The sequence below is a fragment of the Canis lupus genome, chromosome 30 (assembly GCF_003254725.2).
Source record: "Canis lupus dingo isolate Sandy chromosome 30, ASM325472v2, whole genome shotgun sequence".
NCBI lineage: Eukaryota > Metazoa > Chordata > Mammalia > Carnivora > Canidae > Canis > Canis lupus.
The window spans coordinates 29,728,082-29,750,212 of NC_064272.1; the positions used below are offsets into that span (position 1 = coordinate 29,728,082).

At 42.6% G+C, this 22,131-nt stretch overlaps 2 protein-coding genes and 1 long non-coding RNA gene across 4 annotated transcripts in view; 1 reads left to right on the plus strand and 2 right to left on the minus strand.

The window, feature by feature from the left end:
• Positions 1-1,002: 1,002 nt before the first annotated feature.
• PDCD7 (programmed cell death 7) lies at positions 1,003-13,617 on the minus strand. The gene is made up of 5 exons (XM_025472463.3): positions 12,736-13,617; positions 9,666-9,804; positions 4,208-4,444; positions 3,844-3,931; positions 1,003-2,153 (listed from the first exon to the last, which is right to left on the minus strand). The coding sequence occupies exons 1-5, from the start codon at positions 13,615-13,617 to the stop codon at positions 2,030-2,032; spliced, it is 1,470 nt and encodes a 489-aa protein (XP_025328248.1). The 3' UTR covers positions 1,003-2,029.
• A 95-nt stretch (positions 13,618-13,712) lies between these two features.
• Positions 13,713-21,441, plus strand: LOC112675750 (uncharacterized). 2 transcript variants are annotated; one of them, XR_007407297.1, is made up of 3 exons: positions 13,713-14,502; positions 15,747-17,403; positions 21,090-21,441. It is a non-coding gene; the product is annotated as an uncharacterized LOC112675750 (long non-coding RNA). The 2 variants fall into 2 exon arrangements; XR_003146043.3 differs by lacking the exon at positions 15,747-17,403.
• Positions 18,270-22,131, minus strand: part of CLPX (caseinolytic mitochondrial matrix peptidase chaperone subunit X) — a 43,948-nt gene continuing 40,086 nt past the window's right edge. The window contains exons 13-14 of the mRNA XM_025472462.3: positions 21,483-21,589; positions 18,270-20,008 (exon numbers count right to left, since the gene is read on the minus strand). Of these exons, the coding sequence (XP_025328247.1) occupies positions 19,918-20,008; positions 21,483-21,589 (198 nt within the window). The 3' untranslated portion in view covers positions 18,270-19,917. The remainder of the gene's footprint in view (positions 20,009-21,482; positions 21,590-22,131) is intronic.

Here is a 22,131-nt window from a genome sequence, read left to right on the forward strand (position 1 = left end):
GGTTAAAGATTACAATGACACCATCCATATTCTCAGCAGTATAATTCATTAAAGACATTAGGTCTGGGTACCTGGGTGGCTCAGTGGTTGAGTATCTGCCTTTGGCTCAGGTTATGATCCTGGGGTCCTGAGATGGAGTCCCCCAGTGGGTTCCCCACAGGGAGACTGCTTTTCCCTCTGCCTATGTCTCTGCCTTTCTGTGTCTCTCACGAATAAATAAAGTCTTAAAAAACAAACAAAAAGACATTAGGTCTTTCTTTCTAAACCCATAAATCACCAGTGGCTGTTGCCGCCACCCATCACACAAGGCAATAAACTAGGAAAAACAAAACAAAACCAAACAAGAATAATGTCTACTTTACTAAACTTTGCAGAAGCGGATTGAAGAAAGAGGGAATGGTGTTTTCAACCTGAGGTTAAATGCCTTTCCCTTGGGTTCTGCTGAGTTTTCTTGAATCCCTGCTTCACTCATGCTCCCACCAATGCAGATATGTTAGTGACAGGCTGCCTGGACACTAAACACATCACACAATTCATCTTTTATTTCTACTCTTCCTGCCATCTCATCAGAGAGCAAATGCTAGAGATTTATAACAAAAGGACACCCAGGCCTATGGGGTTATGTGAGGCTAATCACATTAGATTTTAAGGTTTATGAGCTTAGATACACTTTGGAGTGCTAGTCCTCATATCCTCTCTGTTAAATTTATAAATTATGCATTTAAGGGTTAACAGTACAGATTAAACAGAAAAAGAACAAAGGTGTTAGCATCTTGCTGCCCAGAGCTTCCTGCCACATGAATCATCCCCAAAGCTGGTGTCCTTCCCTGCTTATCTAGAGTTGGATTCCAGAAGAGTGTGGTGCTTGAGGTTCACTCACTTCCCTATACAGCAAATGTCAATTTGACAAATTTGTATTTTTGAAGTGAAAATGTGTTTCATCAATGTGAAAGTGTGTGTAGTGATTTGGTAAGCAACAAATTTGGGGGCAAAGGCTCAAGCTAAAAAATAAAAATGATATTTATTTAGCTTTTTGAAAATATAAATAACACAATAGGTGACAAAAAGCAAAACAAAACAAAACAAACTCCTGACATGTTATATGATCAATCATTTCCAGGCACAACAGCATTTATTAATATAAAAAAATAAATTCAATTTCATTTTTATCTGCTTTCCTCCCAGTTTTAACTACATGGGTGTTTTGGGGAGCTTAAGTTCCTAAGAAAATTCCACAGCTATCCCGGCACCTACCAATGTGACTGAGTGAGGTTAAGGTCCCACACCCATAGGGAAACAGATATCTATCATTGGTGATTCTGAACAACTGGGCCTCTAGGAACGTAAAAAACAGGTGTTTTTGTTATGATCCTTCTAACATGGGAAGATATAGTCATTATCCATTAAAACACGATCCAATATGGGTACAGCTTTCTCAAGTTAACCACAGGACTACCAGATAGGCCATGAGCTTTTCTGGCAGCTCAGCCTGCAGCTTCTTAAGCTGCACCAAAAGTGGGATTCACAAAACTAAAGATAAGGCATCTCTGACCTTTCCTCCTAGAAGTCAGAGGGTTCTCTAGGTAGTAAGGGTATGGACGTTTTGCATCAAGCCTGCCTTCACACTCAGTACTCGGGGAAGGGCTGCTAAGTCTACCCAGTGCATACTTGTGTTGAGTGTATGGAGTGTACTTACCCATCACCACCAAGGCAGTTAAGAGTAAATTAACAAGTCACTCTGCACTAAGCCTCTTCAAAACAGAGGCAAATTTGGTGAACCACGGCCACTGCCTGTGGTAATAACCCCAGTTCACCTAGGTCCTTTCCTGAAGAACCATATTAATCTCCTGATTCAAGAGGCACCTCTGGCCAGGACAGACCATGCAAGGAAAACGTAACTTCTGGGTAGGGCAATGCCACATGGAGTTTAGAGGTTGTGGTTTAGTCTACAGCACAAGAAGATGGTGGCATCACTAGTATTTAGAGCTGGAAAGAGGCTTGGCCGGACCACACTCCTGGAGCATCTTTACTAATGCAGCTTAATGGCCGTTGCCCAGATGTCGTTGCTGGGGAGCGGGGGAAGGACCCATCCTTGGGGAACGGAGTTGCCTTTGGGATGATCAGATGGCACCAGGTACTGATCCCAATCATGCCTTAATAAGAACAATGTAGAACAACTGTTTATTTCTGTTCTATTCCAAGCAAGATGTTCAGCAACTAAATATTCTATTTCAGGACTTAGCTTTCAAATGACTGTATGTACTAGTACACTAAAGAACTTGACTTCTAAGCAGTATGCAAAAGACCATAGTTCTTAAATGTACATATAAAGGACAAAAACTGCCAAGAACTCTTATGGATAACCAAATAATGAATATACAGTTGATCCTCATTATTTGCAGGTTCCATATTTGCAAATTTGCCTATTCACAAAAATTCATTTGTGACCCCACAGTCAGTACTTGTGGCGCTTTCATGTCACTTGCCAACATGCATAGGGCAGTGAAAAGTCTGAGTCCCTGACAGGTACATTCCCAACTGAGGTTAACTGAATAAGATGACACTGTCTTCTTGTTTTCAGCCTCATACTATAAACAAGTGTCCTTTCTGCAGTCTATTTAGTGCCAAGTTTTTCACATATTTGTGCTTTTATATTTAAATGGCCCCCAGGTATACTGTTGTAGTGCTGGCTAGCATGAGAAGGCTGGAGTATGCCTTACAGAGAATACATGTATGTGCGAGAAGCTATGTTGATGCAGGCATTACAATGCTGTTCACTAGGAGTTCAATGTTAATGAATCAATATATATTAAATAAGGTGTTTTTAAAAAGAAATCCACATAAAACAGTATTATGTATTGATCGGTTAATGAAAATGGTATGGGCCCAGGCTCACAGGAACCCAACCCTGTTTTTCCTTGAGGGCTAGCAATCCGATATTCTCTAATTCAGTACCTGCAGCTTTATAGAACATAGCTATCACGAATAATGAGAATCCACTGTACTTATATTTAAAAGCTAAAACTTGCATATTAGCCAGAAATATACTTTTCCCAGAACACAAACTTGGTATACTACAAGCATCCTTACAGTTTTGGAAGGAACCTGAGAGATCACTTAGTTCAGTGATTTTCAAATTAAGCTTTAAAAACCCCTAGGCCTCAAGCAAATGTTCTGGGCAATCTAGAAAACAACAAAGTGCTTCCAGTTAATAAGAGATTTGAACTGCTCACAGAACCCATTCATTCAAACTATTTTCACAAATGGATTTCTCAGAAGACTGCCTTTGGGAAGAGTCCTACTGCTGAAGTTTAAAGGCCACATTCTAGTCCACCATTTGCATTTTATAGGTGAGGAAAGTGAGACCCAGAGAGCTGAAAACTTGACCCAGCTCATTAGTAACTGCATATTGAGGTGAGACTCCTCGTTCCTAGTTCTCCTGGCTTTGACCTGTGAGAACTGACAAGCTGGTATGGGACTTAAACAGTCTCCACAGGCAAGTGGCAGGAAGGGTTTCCTGCCCTTGGTTTATTTAGCAGCAGAAGACAATTAGGAAAAGGAAGTCAGTGCTTTAAGCCAACACAACAGCTATATCATGAGACAATACTTGTTGGGCAAATCACAACCTGAGTTTCAGTTTCTTCACCTGTTAAAACAGAGACATCTTCTTCTCAAGGACTGAGGGCTAAAGGTATGTGTGGCATCCTGAGAACTTAGAAACTTTAAATAAACTCATAAGAAATTAAAAAAAAAAAAGATATAGCAATAGGCCTCAACAACACAAGCACCTGGAATGCTTCTTGCTACCTAAGGGGAAGATGACACAGAGAGTCCCACTCTGACCTTATTTGGATGAGTGCTGGCAGGGAGTGCTCAGCTTGGAGGTAATACTGTCGGAAGGGTTGCAAGAGGTGAGCGAGTGGGAACTCATCTGAAAAAGAAAAGGCATGTTACCACATCATCATGCTTCATATCTAGAGTATATTTCTCAATGCAAGCTGACTGAGCCTCTGACTATGACAGTAAAACAATGTGATCAAATATTTCATCTTTACCCGTGATTTCCAGTACACAGTTTAGAATTTCAAGTCTTGAAAATGCCATTTGCTGCCTACCACCTCTTAGTTTAGGTTGAGACCATCCATGAGGAAAAAGAGCTGCCAATCGAGTATTTTCCTTTTCTCCTCTGATTTACAGAGAAACTTACCTGGATCCCCAAATAACTTGGACTCAATTTCACGCTTCTGAAGTAAAATTTTCTCTTTTTCTTTCCTCTGTTTCTTTTCTAATTCTCTTTTCCTCTCTTCCTCTTGTTCTCCTTCCAACATAACTCTGAGGGCTCTCTCTTCAGCTTCATATAATTCAGAACGTTTTTTAATGAGTTTTCTTAGTCGTTGAAGATGATGTTCAAAAGTCTCATCTGCTGAAGCTGGAGGACAGACGCCTAGGCAGAGATCCAAAGGCATTTTATTTTATTTTATTTTATTTTCCAAAGGCATTTTAGATGCAACTTTTTATCTCAAAATCTGTGTTCTAATGAGCAGATTCAAAGTACTACTTCATTATAAATTTGCTTCGAATTTGTACATTCTAACCAATCATCAAGGCTCAGGGTTTTTTTTTTTTTTTTTTTTAAGATTTTATTTATTTATTCATAGACACAGAGAGAGAGAGAGGCAGAGACACAGGCAGAGGGAGAGGGAGAAGCAGGCTCCATGCAGGGAGCCCGATGTGGGACTCGATCCCAGGTCTCCAGGATCATACCCCAGGCCGCGGCGCCAAACCGCTGTGCCACTGGGGCTGCCCTCAAGGCTCAATTTGATCTTGGGTCTCCAATTAATCTGACCCCACCCTGACTTCCCTCCCCTCCCTCCCTCTCTCTCTCTCATACCACTTAACCTAATTTTATTTCTTTTTTTTTTTTTTTTTTTTTTTTTTAAAGATTTTATTTATTTATGATAGTCACAGAGAGAGAGAGAGAGAGAGAGAGAGAGAGAGAGAGGCAGAGACACAGGCAGAGGGAGAAGCAGGCTCCATGCACCGGGAGCCTGACGTGGGATTCGATCCGGCGTCTCCAGGATCGCGCCCTGGGCCAAAGGCAGGCGCCAAACCGCTGCGCCACCCAGGGATCCCCCTAATTTTATTTCTAATGGTTTTGGTTGGGCAGTAAGCTCACTAAAGAGAGGAATTATCTTATATTTCTTCACTGTGATATCCCCACAGCACAGGCTCTCAGAACCAACTAATAAACAATTCTCCCACTGATGGAATCTGAAGTTCTGAGAAAACACACTTGGATAATGAAGAAGAAATATACATAACTAATCACACTGCCCTCACAGTCTGCTGCTTGGTATAAGGTGACCAAGTATTTCAGTTTGCCCAGTTTTAGCATTGAAAACCCAGCATCCTGGGAAGCCTGGGATAGTTAGTCAGCTAATAGGATAGGCAACATAACTAGTTCCACAAATGGGAAAATTTGATTACAGACTAGTTAGTAGGTGATATCAAAGAATTATTACTAATTTTGTTAGTGATAATGGCATCATAGTTGACTATGGGTATTTTATTTAGGTGTTCTATTTTTGTGCACAAGTGAAATGTTACTCTTAGGCATGTTGCTTTTTTCCTTCTATAGATTATTTCTGTAAGATAAATTCTCAAGAGAAGTAATGTTTAGGGGCGCTTCCAGGATTAACTAAATGTAATAGTAAACTGCTTCCTAAAAGAGCTGATCAAGGCCTTTGGAGGTTTGATTCTTTTCTCCTTCAACCATTGCCACTAAGTGGTTGTGGAACCAACTTTCTTATCCTCACCTCCAAAGCTAACATTTCTCTAGGTCATTTTCTCATGACTGCTTTGCTTGAACAGGTTTACAATCACTCATTCCCAACTATGGAAACCCTATGATTCAAATCCCTCTTCTACTAAGTTGCCAGCTACTTTCCAAAAAAACCACAAAATTCTTAAGCACTGAGCTCAAGCTGTCACTACATTGTTTTGTAACAATTCCATGATTGTTTCATTTCTTTACCTAAACCAGGAATTGGCCAACTTCTGTAAAGAGCCAGAGTACTAAAATCTACCAGTATGGTGAAACACAAACACTCCATCAGCTCCAAAGTGCCCACAAACCCCATGAGGAATAGTAGCCTATCTCAGGCTGCTGGACCTGTACCATGAATCCATACCTCCCTCAAACTTTCATCTATCACTTCTGATCATGACACATTCCCTCGGGAACAGCAATCCTCATCCAGTCTTTCTCTTGAGCCCACATACTGATACATGGTTTGGTTCCCTCCACCTCTACCATTCACTCCTCCAGTTCCTGCAGCTTCTACATAACTAATGCCTTCTCCTTTTCCCTTCAGCCAGCCAGCCACCTTTGAGCTCTGTCCAGTCTTTTTTTTTTTTTTTAAGATTCCATCTATTTATTCATGAGCGACACAGAGATAGAGAGAGAGAGAGGCAGAGACACAGGCAGAGGGAGAAGCAGGCTCCATGCAGGGAGCCCAACATGAGACTCGATCCCGGGTCTCCAGGATCATGCCCTGGGCTGCAGGCGGCGCCAAACCGCTGCATCACTGGGGCTGCCCCCTGTCCAGTCCTTGTACCTGGGCATGATAAGAAAAACCCTGCTACCTCTAAAGTCTTAAGCACAATTCTCTTCTCTGACTAGGACTTTCTAGTCTCCCAGTGCACTTATCTCTTCCCTGGAAATGGTTGGCTTCACCAGAACCTCCAACTAAATGTATCCAAATCTATCCCCTCTTTTACTCATCCTCACCAAAACTTAGGGTCACTGATAAAGCAAAAAACCCTAACAGCCCTGTGTTCTGCACTCACCTGCCAGTTGCAGAGCACTCCTGGAAGAAATAATTTGATTATGTGATGTAGTGTCAGTATAGAACTACATCAGCTGAGCCCAGAGCACCTCTCCCTACAACCATACTCCCACAGGTCTCTAGTTGGCTCATGCTCATTCTTCACAGCAGTTATTTCAAGCCTTTACTGCTGTCCTAAAGCCTTCCTTCTCTACTGGCTCTGAGCAAACAATCTAACCCATCTCAGAGAAAACAGGCTAGTAGCCAGGAAATCTCTTAACTTTCAACCCCGATTTTGCTCATTTGTGTGACTACCCATCCTTGTCTCCTTCATTTTCATTCCAGTGGAAGATGGATCCTTCTACACTTAAGTTAATCCCTCCACCTACAATCAGTCTCTCTACCTCCTGCAGGACCTTGAGCCATCAACTATCCTTCCTGCTTCTCTATGATACTCTCCCTATACTCATTCCTTTGCTTGGCAATGAAACATGTTTAAATTTTTCCCATGACCCTAAGATTACCACTTTGCCCTTCCGCATTGCCAGATACTGATCAGTTCTCTCCTGTCTTCACAGGCAAACTTCTCATAAATTGAACTCACTGTTTGGTTTTCTTATCTCCTATTCCCTCTTTATTGTAGTCTAGTCTGGCTTCTACTCATACCATTCTGCTGTGAATTGCACCTAGCATAGCTCACTGATGATCTATTGGGTACTAATTCCCACAGATATTTCTCAATTTTTAGGTACTATCATTATTCCTGTCTTACAGATGAGGAAACTAAGGCAAAGAGACATTTAGGTAACCTCCCCAAGCAAGATTACACAATCTCTCTGAGCATTTGGGACTTTCCAGAAGGAGGTAGGGGACCTACTTTCTCCTTCTATCTCTCTGACCTCTCTTGTGGCCACCCCTTTATGCATCTGGATTTTGACATTCCCTAGGATTTTGTCATTTTGGCCCTCAACTCACACTATACAACCTCCTTAAAGTCATGTCTATTTATGGCTACATGCCGATGACCTCTTATCCAAGACGTACCACAGGCACCTCAAACTCAACACAACCCAAACTGAACTCGTCAACCCCAAGTCTGTTCCCCAAGTTATTTACTTACACATTCCCCCTCTCCTTTATTTGTATTTCTTAAGTTCATTTACTTTTCTCCAAGTCACCACCTGACCCTTAGTTCACACTCCTATATTATCCGTGCCCAGACTACTGAATAGCCTTCTCAGTGTCTCTCCTTTTCTCCCTCCCTCCTAGAGCTCCCTCCTTTCTCTCCTGGACCAGCACTGATTACTGCTGCCATTTCACTTTTTGCTTAAAATCTTTCAATGGTTCCGCTCATTTTTAAGCATAGGTAAGAAGTCTAGTCTGGCCCCTAAGGTACTGCAATGTGGCCCTGCTTACATATCTGGCCTCATTCTCTCAGCCCTTAGCTGAAGGTGTACACACCTTGAGAGAAAAGTTTTAAATATATGATGCAACTAGCTGCTAGTTACCAAATCATTTTATATTCAAGACCATTAACTCCAAAGAGGCTGCTTATTTTTATAGATCACAATTCCTCCGAAATTTCCTCCTCCTTTTGGACCAAAATAAAGAAGACAAATAGTGAGAAATTATGCTACGAAATTCACTTGGCAAAAGTTTACTAAATACTCTCCTCACAGAGGACATGGAGTAGAAGAATATTAAATAACAGCCCTCAGGTTTTCATTCCCCAAGGAAGAGATAAGGGTAGACCTAGTAGATGCAAACTCCCCTTTGACTCATGAATGCACTATGGGGTCATATTCTTCTGAAGCCTCAATTTGAACTAGCTATTCTGAAGCCTGGCATGCAGAAGCTAATCACTTAGCTAGTGAGTGAGCTGGGTTGAATACACAATGGTCATATCCCAATGGAACTTTATTAAGGGTCTGATTCACAGGTTTCATTTATATTTTAAACCACACAGGGGAAGTCATTTGCTATCACAGTACTTGCTAATTTGTGTAGTCTCAAATATCCCTGGTTGGTATCAATGACCTATAGTCTACTAAATAAGGCAGCTTGTAGTCCAAACCGGTGCAAGTAAGAAGGAGGTCACCTCAATCCAGATCAGGGAAGGATGTAGGATGGAGGATGTTGCATCTGTATTTAGTTTTGAAGGATAGTGAGAGCTTAAAACGGAAAAGATGGAACTGAGGGCCCTCCACACAAAAAGACTTGCAAGAGCAAAGATCAAGACAGGCAAATGTTGAAAGCACAACTAGGGAGCTTCTCCAAAACTAGTGCTCCCCCTAGAGGCAAGAGGAGAGGACTCAGGTTTTCTGATCCCAAAGTACAGAAGTGGACACCCATGCAGTTTGCAAGGCACTCCCTGCCCTGTCCAACCACTCACACCTTTTTAAATATCAATGTTTCAGGTTTGAAACATATCCGAAGGGCATGCCAAGTTTTCAACATCTTCTGAAGCACCTAGTAAAGAAAGGATAGCCTTTGCCTTTGTACATGGGCAAAAGTGACGAGCCACGCCAAACTCACTCACAAAAGCGTGGCCAGAACACTTGCTGTGGGAATGATGAGTCAAGGGAAAGGCAGTATAGTGGGTTCCCACACCTGCCTCTCTTTTCAACCTTGTCAAAAAGGAGTAAACAAAGTCAGGCTTCTGCTTCAAAAGTTCTGAGGTGGTGCTGACAAGCTGTTATTCTACTGGGTAAAAATTAAATATAATCAAACTTTTTTTTCTTCAAAAATTTTGAGGGAGGGTGGACACTAGGGTAAAGCAAGGGAAGGAACAAGGCAATAGAGGAATAAATACAAGTAGAAATGCAAAGCCATGGTTACCTTTCCTTGCTGCTGCCTCTTTCCTGAGTTTCCTCAATTTCTCCAAGGCCCGAAGAATGTCCACCATTCTTTTGGTATCTGCCTGCTTTTTCCTCACTTCAGATAAGACACCATCAGCTGCAGCTTTCAGTTCCTGTTCCTGGAAAAGACCGGGTCCATGAGACAGACCTAGTATTAGGAATACTTTTTTTTTTTTTTTTTTTTTTAAGATTTTATTGATTCGAGAGAGAGAGAGAGAGAGAGAGAGAGAGAGAGAGAGAGAGGCAGAGACACTAGCAGAGGGAGAAGCAGGCTCCATGCAGGGAGCCTGACGTGGGACTCTATCCCGGGTCTCTAGGATCATGTCCTGGGCTGAAGGCGGCGCTAAACTGCTGAGCCACCCGGGCTGCCCTAGGAACAGTCTTAAAGCAGAGAACAGCTGCCCAGCAGTGAGATTTCAGAAGATCAGACTGTCCTGGGGTTGAGTTTCTACTGGATCTCCATTCCAAGTTCCTGGGCTGTACACAACTCCTCTCCCACACTGGTCCAGCCAGGGAGTATCTTCTCTGAAGTTTCCACATGGATGCTGACCTTTGTTCCTTCCTTGGAGTTTCTTCAAGCATAGTCCAATGAACATCTGCATCTAACTTTAAGTTGGGGCTCTCTTATTAAAAATGTAGACTCCTAGACCCAAAGATTGAGACGAGGAGAGAATACAAGAAATGGGGTTGGAAGGGCCCAGAACTCTACGAAATTTGTCAGTGACACCCAACGCACATAGCTCGGACTCCAGTGTTGTTAGGTGCCTAGATCTTTTGCCATGACAGCCTTTCAAACACTAAGATCCTATCCTGAACGTTCTTCTTAAGTTGGTTCACATGTAGACAAAATGACTCTGGTTCCTTAAACCACCACTCACAGGATCTGGTCTCCAATCCCCTTACTGTGGGTGGTAAGGAAGATCCTTTTACCTAAAGCTCTCTTTCCATCTATCCAATAAGTGCCTATAATCCCACCATTAAGACCACACCATACTCCTTCCTTCTTCTGCCCAGAACTGCACCTGTTGCTTTCACTTGGCTTTGACATGTCCTTCAAGACAGTTCAGATGTCATTATATCATCCACAAAGCCTTCCCTTACACCAACCTGCAATGGACTGGATATTCCTCCTCTGGGTTCCTACAGCACTTGAAACTCTAACACATAACCATGCTGTATAGACATGGTCCCCATGAGGCTCTAAGCCCCTCAAGGAAAGCATTATATCCTATTCATCCCTATCACCAGCATCAGGTATGGCAAATAATGAGTCCTTATTAAATGAACTGATGCAAACTCCCTTAGATCATGGTGTTGCCTCCAACTATTCTCCTTTAAAGCACGATATTCCTTGCCATCACATTTCAAATGGGGACAGGAATTATATCACATTCTAGGGCTGGGGCACCTGGGTGGCTCAGTCAGTTAAGTGACTGACTGTTGGTTTCTGCTCTGGTCATGATCTCAATGTTGTGAGATCAAGCCCCATGTGTGACACCATGCTGGGGATGGAGCCTGCTTGAGATTCTCTCTCTCCCTCTGCCCTCCCCCTTGTTTGGGCTTGTGCTCTCTCTTTCCCACAAAAATTAATACATCTTTTTTTTTTTTTTTTCCTTTTAAGATTCTAGGGGGATGGCCTGGGTGGCTCAGCGGTTGGGCGTCTGCCTTTGCCTTAGGGCGTGATCCGGAATCCTAGGATCGAGTCCCACATTGGGCTCCCTGCATGGAGCCTGCTTCTCCATCTGCCTGAGTCTCTGCCTCTCTCATGAATAAAAGAATAAAATAAAAAAGGATTTTAGGGCAATAACAGACACAAGGAGGAAGAAGAGGGAGGAAACACAAGCTGGTTGTGAAGGTGGGGGGGGACTCAGAGGCCCTCAGGAGTAATGAGAATGCCTTAAACAACTGCCTGACCAATTTCCATTTTCACCCTGGCCCCTACTTAAGAGGTTAAGATCAACAGGCTTCGGAATCAGCCAACATGGGCTCAAATCAGGAGTAAAACTACTACAAACCACTTGTGTGATTGTCCGAAACTTAGCTTCTCTGTGCCTCAATTTCCTAATCTGTAAAGTGGTGAGAATACGGTTTAGGGTTGTTACAAGGATTAAAGATCTGGTATATGCAAGGTCTTGAGCACAGCACCTAATATGCAGCAAGTGCCCCCCAAACACCACTGTTAGCCTGGGGATCTGTGGTTTAAATTTTCCAAAAGGGCTTCTGGGTGGCTCAGTTGGTTATGGTTCACCATAATCATGACTTTCACGTCAGGTCATGATTCCAGGGACAGGGATGGAGCCTCCCACCCGCTTTCTGCTCAGCAGAGAGCCTGCTTCTCCCTCTACCTCAGCCTGCCACTCTGCCTACTTGTGCTTTCTCTCTGTCGAATAAATACATTTTTTTAAGTAGTAACAATTAAAAAAATGAGTAAAATTCCTCAACAAAGGAATCCTGGGGAACTCCTCACTAAGGCCCTCATAAACCAACTAGCACAAGGCACTAAGTGCTCTATCGTTTGTATTAAAATCCGCCGAGGTTTAGCGCTGCCTTCCGCCCAGGGCCTGATCCTGGAGACCCGGGATCAAGTCACCGGCCAGGCTCCCTGCATGGAGCCTGCTTCTCCCTCTGCCTGTGTCTCTGCCTCTCTCATGAATGAATGAATGAATGGATGAACGAACGAATGAATGAATGAATCTTTTAAAATAAATAAATAAATAAAATAAAATCTGCCGGGCCAACAGAAGAAACAAAGACCCAGATTCTTGTTTGCCTTAAATGTTAGTAAGCGGACAGGACGTTGCAGCAGGAGACAGGACGTCTGTCATTCTGCAACGCCACCGTGTAATCCTGGATCTTGTGTTTACAAGACTCGCGGTGCACTTAAGAGCATTTGTGTTTTGTACTATTTGCATCATCAACACGCAATCAATATGGAGATATGAGATCGGAAAGACTTTTTATTTTACGGACGAGGAAAAAGAGGCTTAACCCTGGGAAACGACAGCGCAAAACCTCACTACCCCTGGCCCCTGCGCATCTGCTGCTCTTACCCGCTTCTTCTCCTCCACCTCCTGCACGCACTTGACCCTCCAGAGGTCAATCTCCTGCTCGCGCTCCGCGGCTCGCGCGGCCTCGGCCTCCCGCTCGGCATCGCGTTCCCGGGCCCTCTCGCGAAGCCGCAGCCGGCGGCGCCGGACCCTCTCCAGCCTCCGCCGCGCCTCGCCCACATAGGCGGCCTGGGTCAGCAGCTGGAGTCTCTCGGCCAGTTCGGCGCGCAGCGGCGCGGCCTGGGCGTGCAGCAGCACCCAGGCCGCGCCATCCGCCTCGGCCTCGCGCAGAGCCTGGCCCAGGTCGCGCAGCCGCCGCACCAGGCGCAGAGCCCCGCGCAGCCGCGCGCGCACCTCGCCCAGGCTGGGCCCGGCGGGCGCGCGCGGAGGCACCGGGCAGCCCGCCCGCCGCGGGGTCCCGAACACCGCCTCTAGCCACTGCCGGTCGCGCAGGCGCTGCAAGGCCGCGTCCCCGAGCACGTCAGACGGCGGCGGCGCCTCAGGCCAGTGCGGGTTCCAGGGCGGCCCCGGGCCTGGCGGCGGCGGCCGCGGCCGCTCGCCAGCGTCGGTCCCCGGGAAGGGCCGGCACTGGGGCGGCGGCGGCGGCAGCGGCGGCGGCGGCACCGGGTAGAAGACGCCGCCGCCGCTGCCGCTGCCGCCGCCGCCGCCGCGAGAGGCTTCCCCGGGGCCCCGGGGCTGCAGAGCCAGCGGGGGCTGGAGGAAGGGGGCGGAGGCCCCCGGAAAGGGGCCGGGCCGCTGGGGAAGAGGCGGCGGGAAAGCCGGGGAGGGCAGCGGCGGTGGCGGGCAGCCGAAGGGAGCGGGAGGCGGCGGCTGCGGAGGCGGCGGGCCTGGGCGGCCCGGGGCGAAGAAGGGCGGCAGAGCCATATCCGCGACGGAGGGAGTCTGAGAAGTGACAGGAATTGGAGCGGTTCCCCTAGAAAGAGGGTCTTCCGGGGCGGAAGTGACGTAGTACTCGCGCGACGCCAAGGCGCGCCCGGCGCCTTCGTGGGCGTCCTTTCGGTTCCAGTTCCAAGCCCTGCTCCTCCTGAGCGTCCTGGCTGCGGCGCCAGCTGCTTTGCGAACGTTGTGACGGACAGATAGGGTCTCCCTGGTGAAACTACGTGTCTGGGAAAGAAAACACATCAATCACGTAATCGAGCGAACAAATGGCGAGGTGCCGCGGCGAATGGAAGTACTCCCAAAGAGGAAAACCCTGGGCAGGAGGAGCGTATGGGAGATTTTGACGTAGTCAAAGAAGTTAGGGGAGGCTGCCCCAAGGATTGAAGCCTTCGGAGGCCTGAAGGATAAGTGGGGAGTTAACTAGAAGCGAGCGGAGCACAGTTCGGATGGGAACAGCATTTGCAAAAACTCTTGATAGTAGGTCTAGTCCGGGAACTGAAAGATGACCAGTGCGGAGGTGATGGGATGCTGGGGTCCCGCAGCTAACAGCCAAGAAAGAATCCTCGAGACGTTTTCAGCGCATAAAAGGTGGATTCATTGAAGCCTGGGGGCAGGACCTATGGGCAGAAAGAGCTGCACGGGAATTGGTTATATACTTCTATGTCACGGTGGGGGTAGAAACAAAGGAAATTTCCAAAAGGATTTTCCTATGTGAAAGAAGACTTCCATGATCCTGAAGGTCTGGCTGTGGTCAAGCTAAGGTTGCATTTTTGCCTCCAGCAAAGCGTTGACTTTAAGACAATTGGGAGTTCCTGGAGGAATGCCCGACTCTGCTGGCTGTCAGAAGTATTTGTCACTGAGCTGCAAGGTGTAAGGAAATTTAATTTGATCTACGTTTCATTTTGCCTTTTTTTCTACAGGTCAGATGGAGCACAGAAAGCCTGGAGGGAGACTGAGAGAGTATCTCCTAGCATTCCAGGAGCTCGTATCTTAAAAACAATGGGAAACCACTGGAGGGTTTTAAGCTGGAGGGAAAGGAGAGGCCTTGACACATGATTAGATATTTAAAATTAAACTATTTTGAGATAATTGTAGATTCCTGTGCAGTTGTAAGAAATAGGGACGCCTGGGTGGCTCTGGTTGCGATCCTGGAGTCCCGGGATCGAGTCCCACGTCGGGCTCCCTGCATGCCTGCTTCTCCCTCTGCCTCTCTCTGTGTCTCTCTTATGAATAAAGAAATAAAATATTTTTTTAAATCTTTTAAAATATACATATATTAATAAATAATCCAGGGAGATTCTGTGTACTCTTCATCCAGTTTCTCCCAATGGAAATAGCTTACAAAAGTGTAGTACAATATTACAATCCAGACATTGACATTAATATAGTCAAGATACAGAATGTTTCCATTTCATTGCTTCCAGGTTACTTTATAGCCACACCCACTTCCTTTCCTTAAGCTCTGGCAACAGCTAACCTGTTCTCCTCTATATAACTTAGTCCTTTCAAGAATGTTATATAAATGCAATCATACAGTACATAGCATTTTGGGATTCTGACCCCAGGATCATGCCCCGGGTCAAAGGCAGGCGCTAAACCGCTGAGCCACCCAGGGATCCCCAAAGTTCTTAATTTTAACGAAGCCCAGCTTATTGGTGTTTCCTTTATGAATCATGCTTTTGGAGTCAGATCAAGAACTCTTAGCTCTACATCCTGAGAATTTTCTCCTGTGCTTTTTCTAAAAATTTTGTAGGTTTACATTTAAGTCTGTGATCCATTTTGAGTTTATTTTTGTGTAAGGTGTGAAACTTAGTTTGAGGTTCTCCTCCCACCCCCACCCCCCTTTGGATGTTCAATTGCTGCAGCATCGCATGACTCGATGCAATAATGGATGACTCCTTGGGTCAGAGTACAGCAGAAAGCAAGCTGAGGACAAAGCACAAGCTGACACCCCACAAACCGCCCTCTGCCCCACTCCCAGGTGGGATATGGGACATTCCTCAGGCACTCCTGACTGCCCTAAAACTAAGGGATTAAGAGAGATCACAGTCCTGCAAGCCTTGAGTTTCCATCAGTTTAAAATGTCTTTTTTTTTTTTTTTTTTTTTTTTTTAGGTTTTATTTATTTGACAGAGTACAAGCAGAGGGAGGAGCAGGCAGGAGAGGGAGAAGCAAGCTCCCCACCGAGCAGGGAGCTCAATGCGTGGCTCATCTCAGAACTTGGGATCATGACCTGAGCAGAAGGCAGACACTTAACCGAACGAGCCACAGAGGCATCCCTCAGTGAACAAATGTCTTAGTGATTTACAAAGAAAAAGTATCTTCTCAATAACCTAACTTTCAAAACCCCATAGACTCAATGTCCTGGAGCCCTAACATCACTTTCCCCTCCATAGTGAAGTGGGAAACAAAGGTAGAAGGGAATGTAAATAAAATAAAATTTCCTTATAACATGAAGCCCGTTGACAAATAATTTAGGCAAGCGGAATATAACATCCCTCCAGGAAACTCCCGCTGTCTTAATGTTAATGCTTTGCTAGAGGGAAAAACCACCTTAGCTCAACAATAGCCAGGCCTCCAGTATCCGGAGAGTCTTTTTTAGCATAGCAAAGTTTTTGACACTTCCCTTTCTACTTACCTCCCCCAACTCCCAAGTATGATCTGCCATTCCTCACAACCCCAGTGCGGCAGCTCTTTCTGCCCACAGGTCCTGTCCCCATGCTTTTAATAAAATCATCTTTTTGCACCCAGAATGTCTCAGGAATTCTTTCTTGGCCAGTGGGTCTGGAACTTACCAGCATTCCAAAACTACATCATATACCATGAGAACCGATCAATGCCTGACCCCACTTCCCAAGGGACCTGTAATATTTCTTAAATTTTAAATAATATTCCATATTTTACTTGCATCACTTTTTAAAAAAAGATTTGAGACAGCGAGAGAGAGTGCACATGGTGGTGGTGGTGGTGGGGGGGTGGCAAGGGAGAGGGAGAAGCGGTCTCTCCACTGAGAAGGGAGCCCAGTGCCAGGATGGATCGCAGGACCTGGGATCATGACTTGAGCTGAAGGCAGATGCTTAGCCAACTATGCCACCCAGGCGTCCATGCCTACTTTCAATTTAAAAACTTTTTGGTATCGCAGTGCCTGGCTAATACCAGGTATGGCTCAGCGGTTGAGCGTCTGCCTTCAGCTCAGGTCCTGATCCCAAGGTCTTGATTGAGTCCCCAGTCAGGCTCCGTGCAGGGGAGCCTGCTTCTCCCTCTGCCTAGGTCTCATGAATAAATCTTTGTTAAGTTAAAAAAAAAAAAAGAAACTTATTGGTATTTTATTGCAATATTAAATTCATAAATTAATATAGTTAATAGACATCTTTATAATACTGAGTTTCCCCATTGAAGGACATGGAATACTTTTTTTTTCAGATATCCAAAAATACCTACCCATCTGCTCTTCCACTATCACTTTAGTTCAATCCATTATCTTCTTTCAAAAAAATTAAGAAGGGCTGAGGGTATCTGATTCAATCCTTGCTCCTCTGTAGTCTGTTTGCTTAAACTATAACCTGAATAGTCTTTCAAAACTTAAGTCAGATTATGTCATTTCTCTGTGCAAAACTTTCCAATAGCTTCTCACCTGGCCCAAAATCAAACTCTGAACGGGAACCTGAAACAGGACGACCCACTTTTTTAGTTTACTGTGTGCGAGTAGATGTGAATTCCAAGTTTTGTTTATGATGAAAACTGATTTGAAAAACAGGAGGAAGGCAACCAGGTAAGAGACAGAGGGGCAAGTGCTGGAGGAGTGTCCACAATGAGGCCTCTAGTCATGTTTCCCTCCATTTTCCTCAGAGCCTTCCCTTCCCAACAATCTAAAATACACATCTAATGAACAGTTCTCCTGATTAATACCCTTTTAACAATACCCTACTATTTTCTGCATAAAATTACAACTTAACATGGCATACAAGATATTCTATTGTTTACATTTGTCAAGATTTTGATTTAATTTTCATTATTTCTTTCTGGCAAATTCCTACTTGATCTTCCACATCCATCTGGGCCACCTACTTTTTGTGTCACCCCATCTGGTACCTATCTCACTTCCATTATTGTGATGCACAGATATTTGTTTGCTTCTCCTCATAGACTACTAATACTCTTGAAAAACTTGGTCTTATTTATCTAGTGTGGGGCCCATGCAGGACATTTAAGTGCAGGTTTTCTTTTCTTTTTTTTTTTTTTTTAATTTTATTTATTTATGATAGTCACACAGAGAGAGAGAGAGAGGCAGAGACACAGGCAGAGGGAGAAGCAGGCTCATGCACCGGGAGCCTGACGTGGGATTCGATCCGGGGTCTCCAGGATCGCGCCCTGGGCCAAAGGCAGGCGCCAAACCGCTGCACCACCCAGGGATCCCTAAGTGCAGGGTTTTTTTTGTTTTTTGTTTTTTTAGTGCAGGTTTTCAATAAATATTTAACATAAATTTTAATAACAGAACTTTGTGGAATCTACAACTAGGAGAATTTATTAGAAGGATATGAAAGTGCCAAGGATTAACCAGTCACTAGAATAAAGCAGCTCGTGATATCTGTGTCCTTTTAAAAATGGTACTGCATATGGACATACTACCACACTGACTTTCATTTAGTACTTCTGTTTTATTCAAATGCCAAAACATAAGTTTCAAGATACAAATCGTAGTTATACTCAGTTTGTTTGATTTAAAAACATCAATTATGCTTTGTTAACAACTTCCAAAACCAAATGTAAGTTGTTGTGACTAAAATGTCTCCCAGTCCATTTCTGGAGGATTAACCTTAATATATTTAGTAGCTACTCCAATTTTCACTCTACAAAAAGGGAAATGATACTATAAAAGAAAGATAATGAACAGTTATAATATGAAAGACTTCCTGAGAAGAACTTTAACCATTAATAAAGACTAAGAAGAATACCTGTTTCTGTTCCATTTTATAGCAACCAAGCTTAAAGACTCTGCAAAAGTGCATTTCTGGTCCTACCCAGCCATAAATACATATGTCACATCTCTTATCATAGAAAGCCCAATTTTTCACCAATAGGATTTAGAATTTGCTAATAGCTTAAAGTTCTTTTCCTAAGAAAAAGGGGGTAACAGGAAAATTCAAGCATCTATAAACCAAATAAGGAAAACAAATACTTAAATGTAACATTTTTTTTTAAAATATAACAATTTCAAATGAGTTTGAACTGAATGAATAGTATGGAAATTTATATCATCATTAAGCTTAAAAGGTACCCAAATATTTTGATATTTATAGAATCAAATGAAATAACTTTCATTATTAAGCCCCTCCAAATTTCTCCCACTGTTTAGTTTTGTTATATAATGGAGTTAATAACGTATATTTTAGTGTGAACACATTCATTTCTGTTGATAGCAAAGCACAGATTTTCTTCAATGGGAATGAGACACATACCTAGCACCAAAAAAACTAAACAAAACAGAATTAGCTGAGCACTTTAAGCTAAGTGGATAATATTAGAATAGTTTAGCACATGACTATTACTATGATTGATGCTGCATGTTACTTTTAGAATTAGATGGTCTTTTCCTGAAGATTGAAGTCAGATTTCAATTCCATCTGCACATTCATCATACTGAAATGGATTAAAGATGGAAAATAAATCAAGACAAGTCAGCAAGGGGATGGCCTTTTCTATAGTACCAATTGGGATGTTGGTATCATGCATTAGCAGATAAGACTAAGAACATAGCTAAATAAATCAGCAAAATATGGTTCTTCAGGGTACTTTTTCCATGAAATTTTTAAATACTTGGAGACTACCTGTTCCAATTTTTAAGATGAATAAAATTCCAATATTTTCAGGTAACAGAAATGGGTAGAAAAAAGGTTAAACTAAAAAATGGTATCCCAATCTTTAATTTTAAAGAATTTATTTTCCCATTTGTAGAGTAACATTATTGTAAAATCCACAGTTATTGCAACACCTGCATTGCTTAAAGGAACTCCTAAGTATTTTGTTAAAGCATATTTTTAAAAAACTGAACCAAAATAATGTACATTTTATCTCTGAACACTGTATCATTAAAGTCCACATAACGTCCTCTGTATAAATCAATGTGATGTTACATAATATACATGATCTGATTTTTATCCTAAAGGCTTCTGACCATGTATGCTATCCAAGATAGATGCAATGCTTTTAATGTCAGACTGTAGAGACAGTTATGATCCTAAACAAAAGAAGGAAAGTTTTATATACAAGACAGAAGTCTGACAGTTTAGCTGTTTGCTGCATCTGCTTGGCGAGGCCATCCTTCTTCTTCAACTCCAGAGTCATACTCTTCTTCAGATGATTCTTTTGTTGGAGCCCTATAATAAACAGCAGTTGTTTTGTTTTTTAATGAAAATTAGGGGTAAACATGATTTCTAGACTCAAAATAATAAATTAATCCACATAATTAGAAAAAACACACAAACAAGGAAATATTGTGAGCGCTTTTATTTTTTTTTATTTTATTTTTTTTTGTGAGCACTTTTAATAATCAAATTGCTTAGTGGTGAAATATGGGAAACACTGAGACCACATAACCAAGAGTTGTAATTTTCCCAATATATTCCCTAAGAGATTTATTACTGAAATAAATTGACAAGGCTTCAACTGCAAAGTCTTAAAAAATCCATTTCTCAGGATGCCTGGGTGGCTCAGTGGTTGAGCCTCTGCCTTCGGCTCAGGGTGTGATCCTAGAGTCCTAAGATGGAGCCCTGCAGCAGGATCCTTGCATGGAGCCTGCTTCCCAGTCTGCCTATGTCTCTGCCTCTCTCTCTCTCTCTCTCTCTCGAATAAATAAAATCTTAAAAAGAAATCCATTTCTCCACCAAAAAAGTATGAATCTATTATTTCAACTCAAAGGCTTGACATTTAGCATGTAACTATGGTAAAGAAGTCAATAGCTTCCAACCAAATCTGATTTGACTCAAATGAGCCAAAATTACAATCAAACCACAATTTCTTTATACATAACCAATAAAAGATTATGTCTCTGAATAGCCAATCAACTACCTCCTAAGTCATCCCAGCCTCTGAATAACTAACCAATCAACTAACTCCTAAGTTATCCCAGAAGATAAGTAAACATAAAACATAAGATACATTGTGACTTAGTTAAAACAGAAATCTAATTTCTGGTATGTAACATTAATGTCAAGTGCTGTGTAACAAATACTCATTAAATAGATCAGGGGTCAGTGAACTACAGCTGCAGCCCAAATAAAGCCCATCCTCTGTTTTCATAACTAAAGATGTAATGGAACACCAACATGCTCACTCATTTACAATTACCTATGGCTGCAATTGTGCTCTGAGGGCAGTGGTGAGTAGCTGCAATACAGACTGTATGGTCCTCAAATATTCATCTAGCTCTTTTTTTTTTTTTTTTTTTTTTTCATCTAGCTCTTTACAAGAAACTCTGCTGACCCCTGGTATAAATAAACGAAGCAGTGGAAGATATGTCAACCGACATGAAACAAGTCATTCATAAATGACAATTAGCAGCAAAGTTCATTTAAATCTCTTTATTTGACTGACTTTTATGTCTCTTTTGATACTTCTTCCTTAGGGGGAAAAAGTGCAGGCTAATTCTGAAGATCATTTTGAAAGACTCACAAAATGCTGTTATTTTATAAACCAAAATTAGAACATTTTTTCTACAGAAAATTTATGAGATTATTGCTCTCTTATGGATAGAAGAATGTTTATGCAATTTTTGTGACAGACCAATAAACCATAGCAATAAAGAGGTGAATTTAAGTTTTAGATTTGTTCAAGCTTTATAATATACTTTACCGGATATATCCTGGCTCCTTTTTCCCTTCTACTACTTCTTTGTCAACCTCCACACATACAATATCAGAATTAGGAACTTCGAACATTGGTTCTAGTAACAGCTTTTCCTAAAGAGATATAAAGTAATGAATTACAAGGAAAACTCAGATTACATACAAAATACTTAGGTTCTATAGGCCACCAATCAAATTCATTAACTCAACAAGTATTACTGAATCCCTAATTTGTACAGGAATTGAATGTTGAAAAAAATCAATATAAAAAGCTTTCATATTTTTCATATTAAAGCAGCTGTTAACTAAATTCAGAGAGAAAGCTATTTTCTCTGTAGTTCTGCCTTCTTAGATCACCATGCACATATAATAAGACTATCCTTTTGGATTCAGGTGTTACTCAGAATTCTTTACATATTCTATTACCAAAGAGGTCAATTGGTATTCTTTACTTTGATAATGATTTAATCCTAAACCATCTCTACCAAATTCTTTAATTTGAACTATGACTTCAAATAAGTGTGTGTTTCAACGGGGCTGCAGTAGATCTTAAGGAAAATACTGGTTGAGTACATAAAATTTCTTCAAAAATGTTAACTATATCACATACTCTTCTAGTTTGCATTCTTATAAATCTGTTCTTAATCAGTAACACC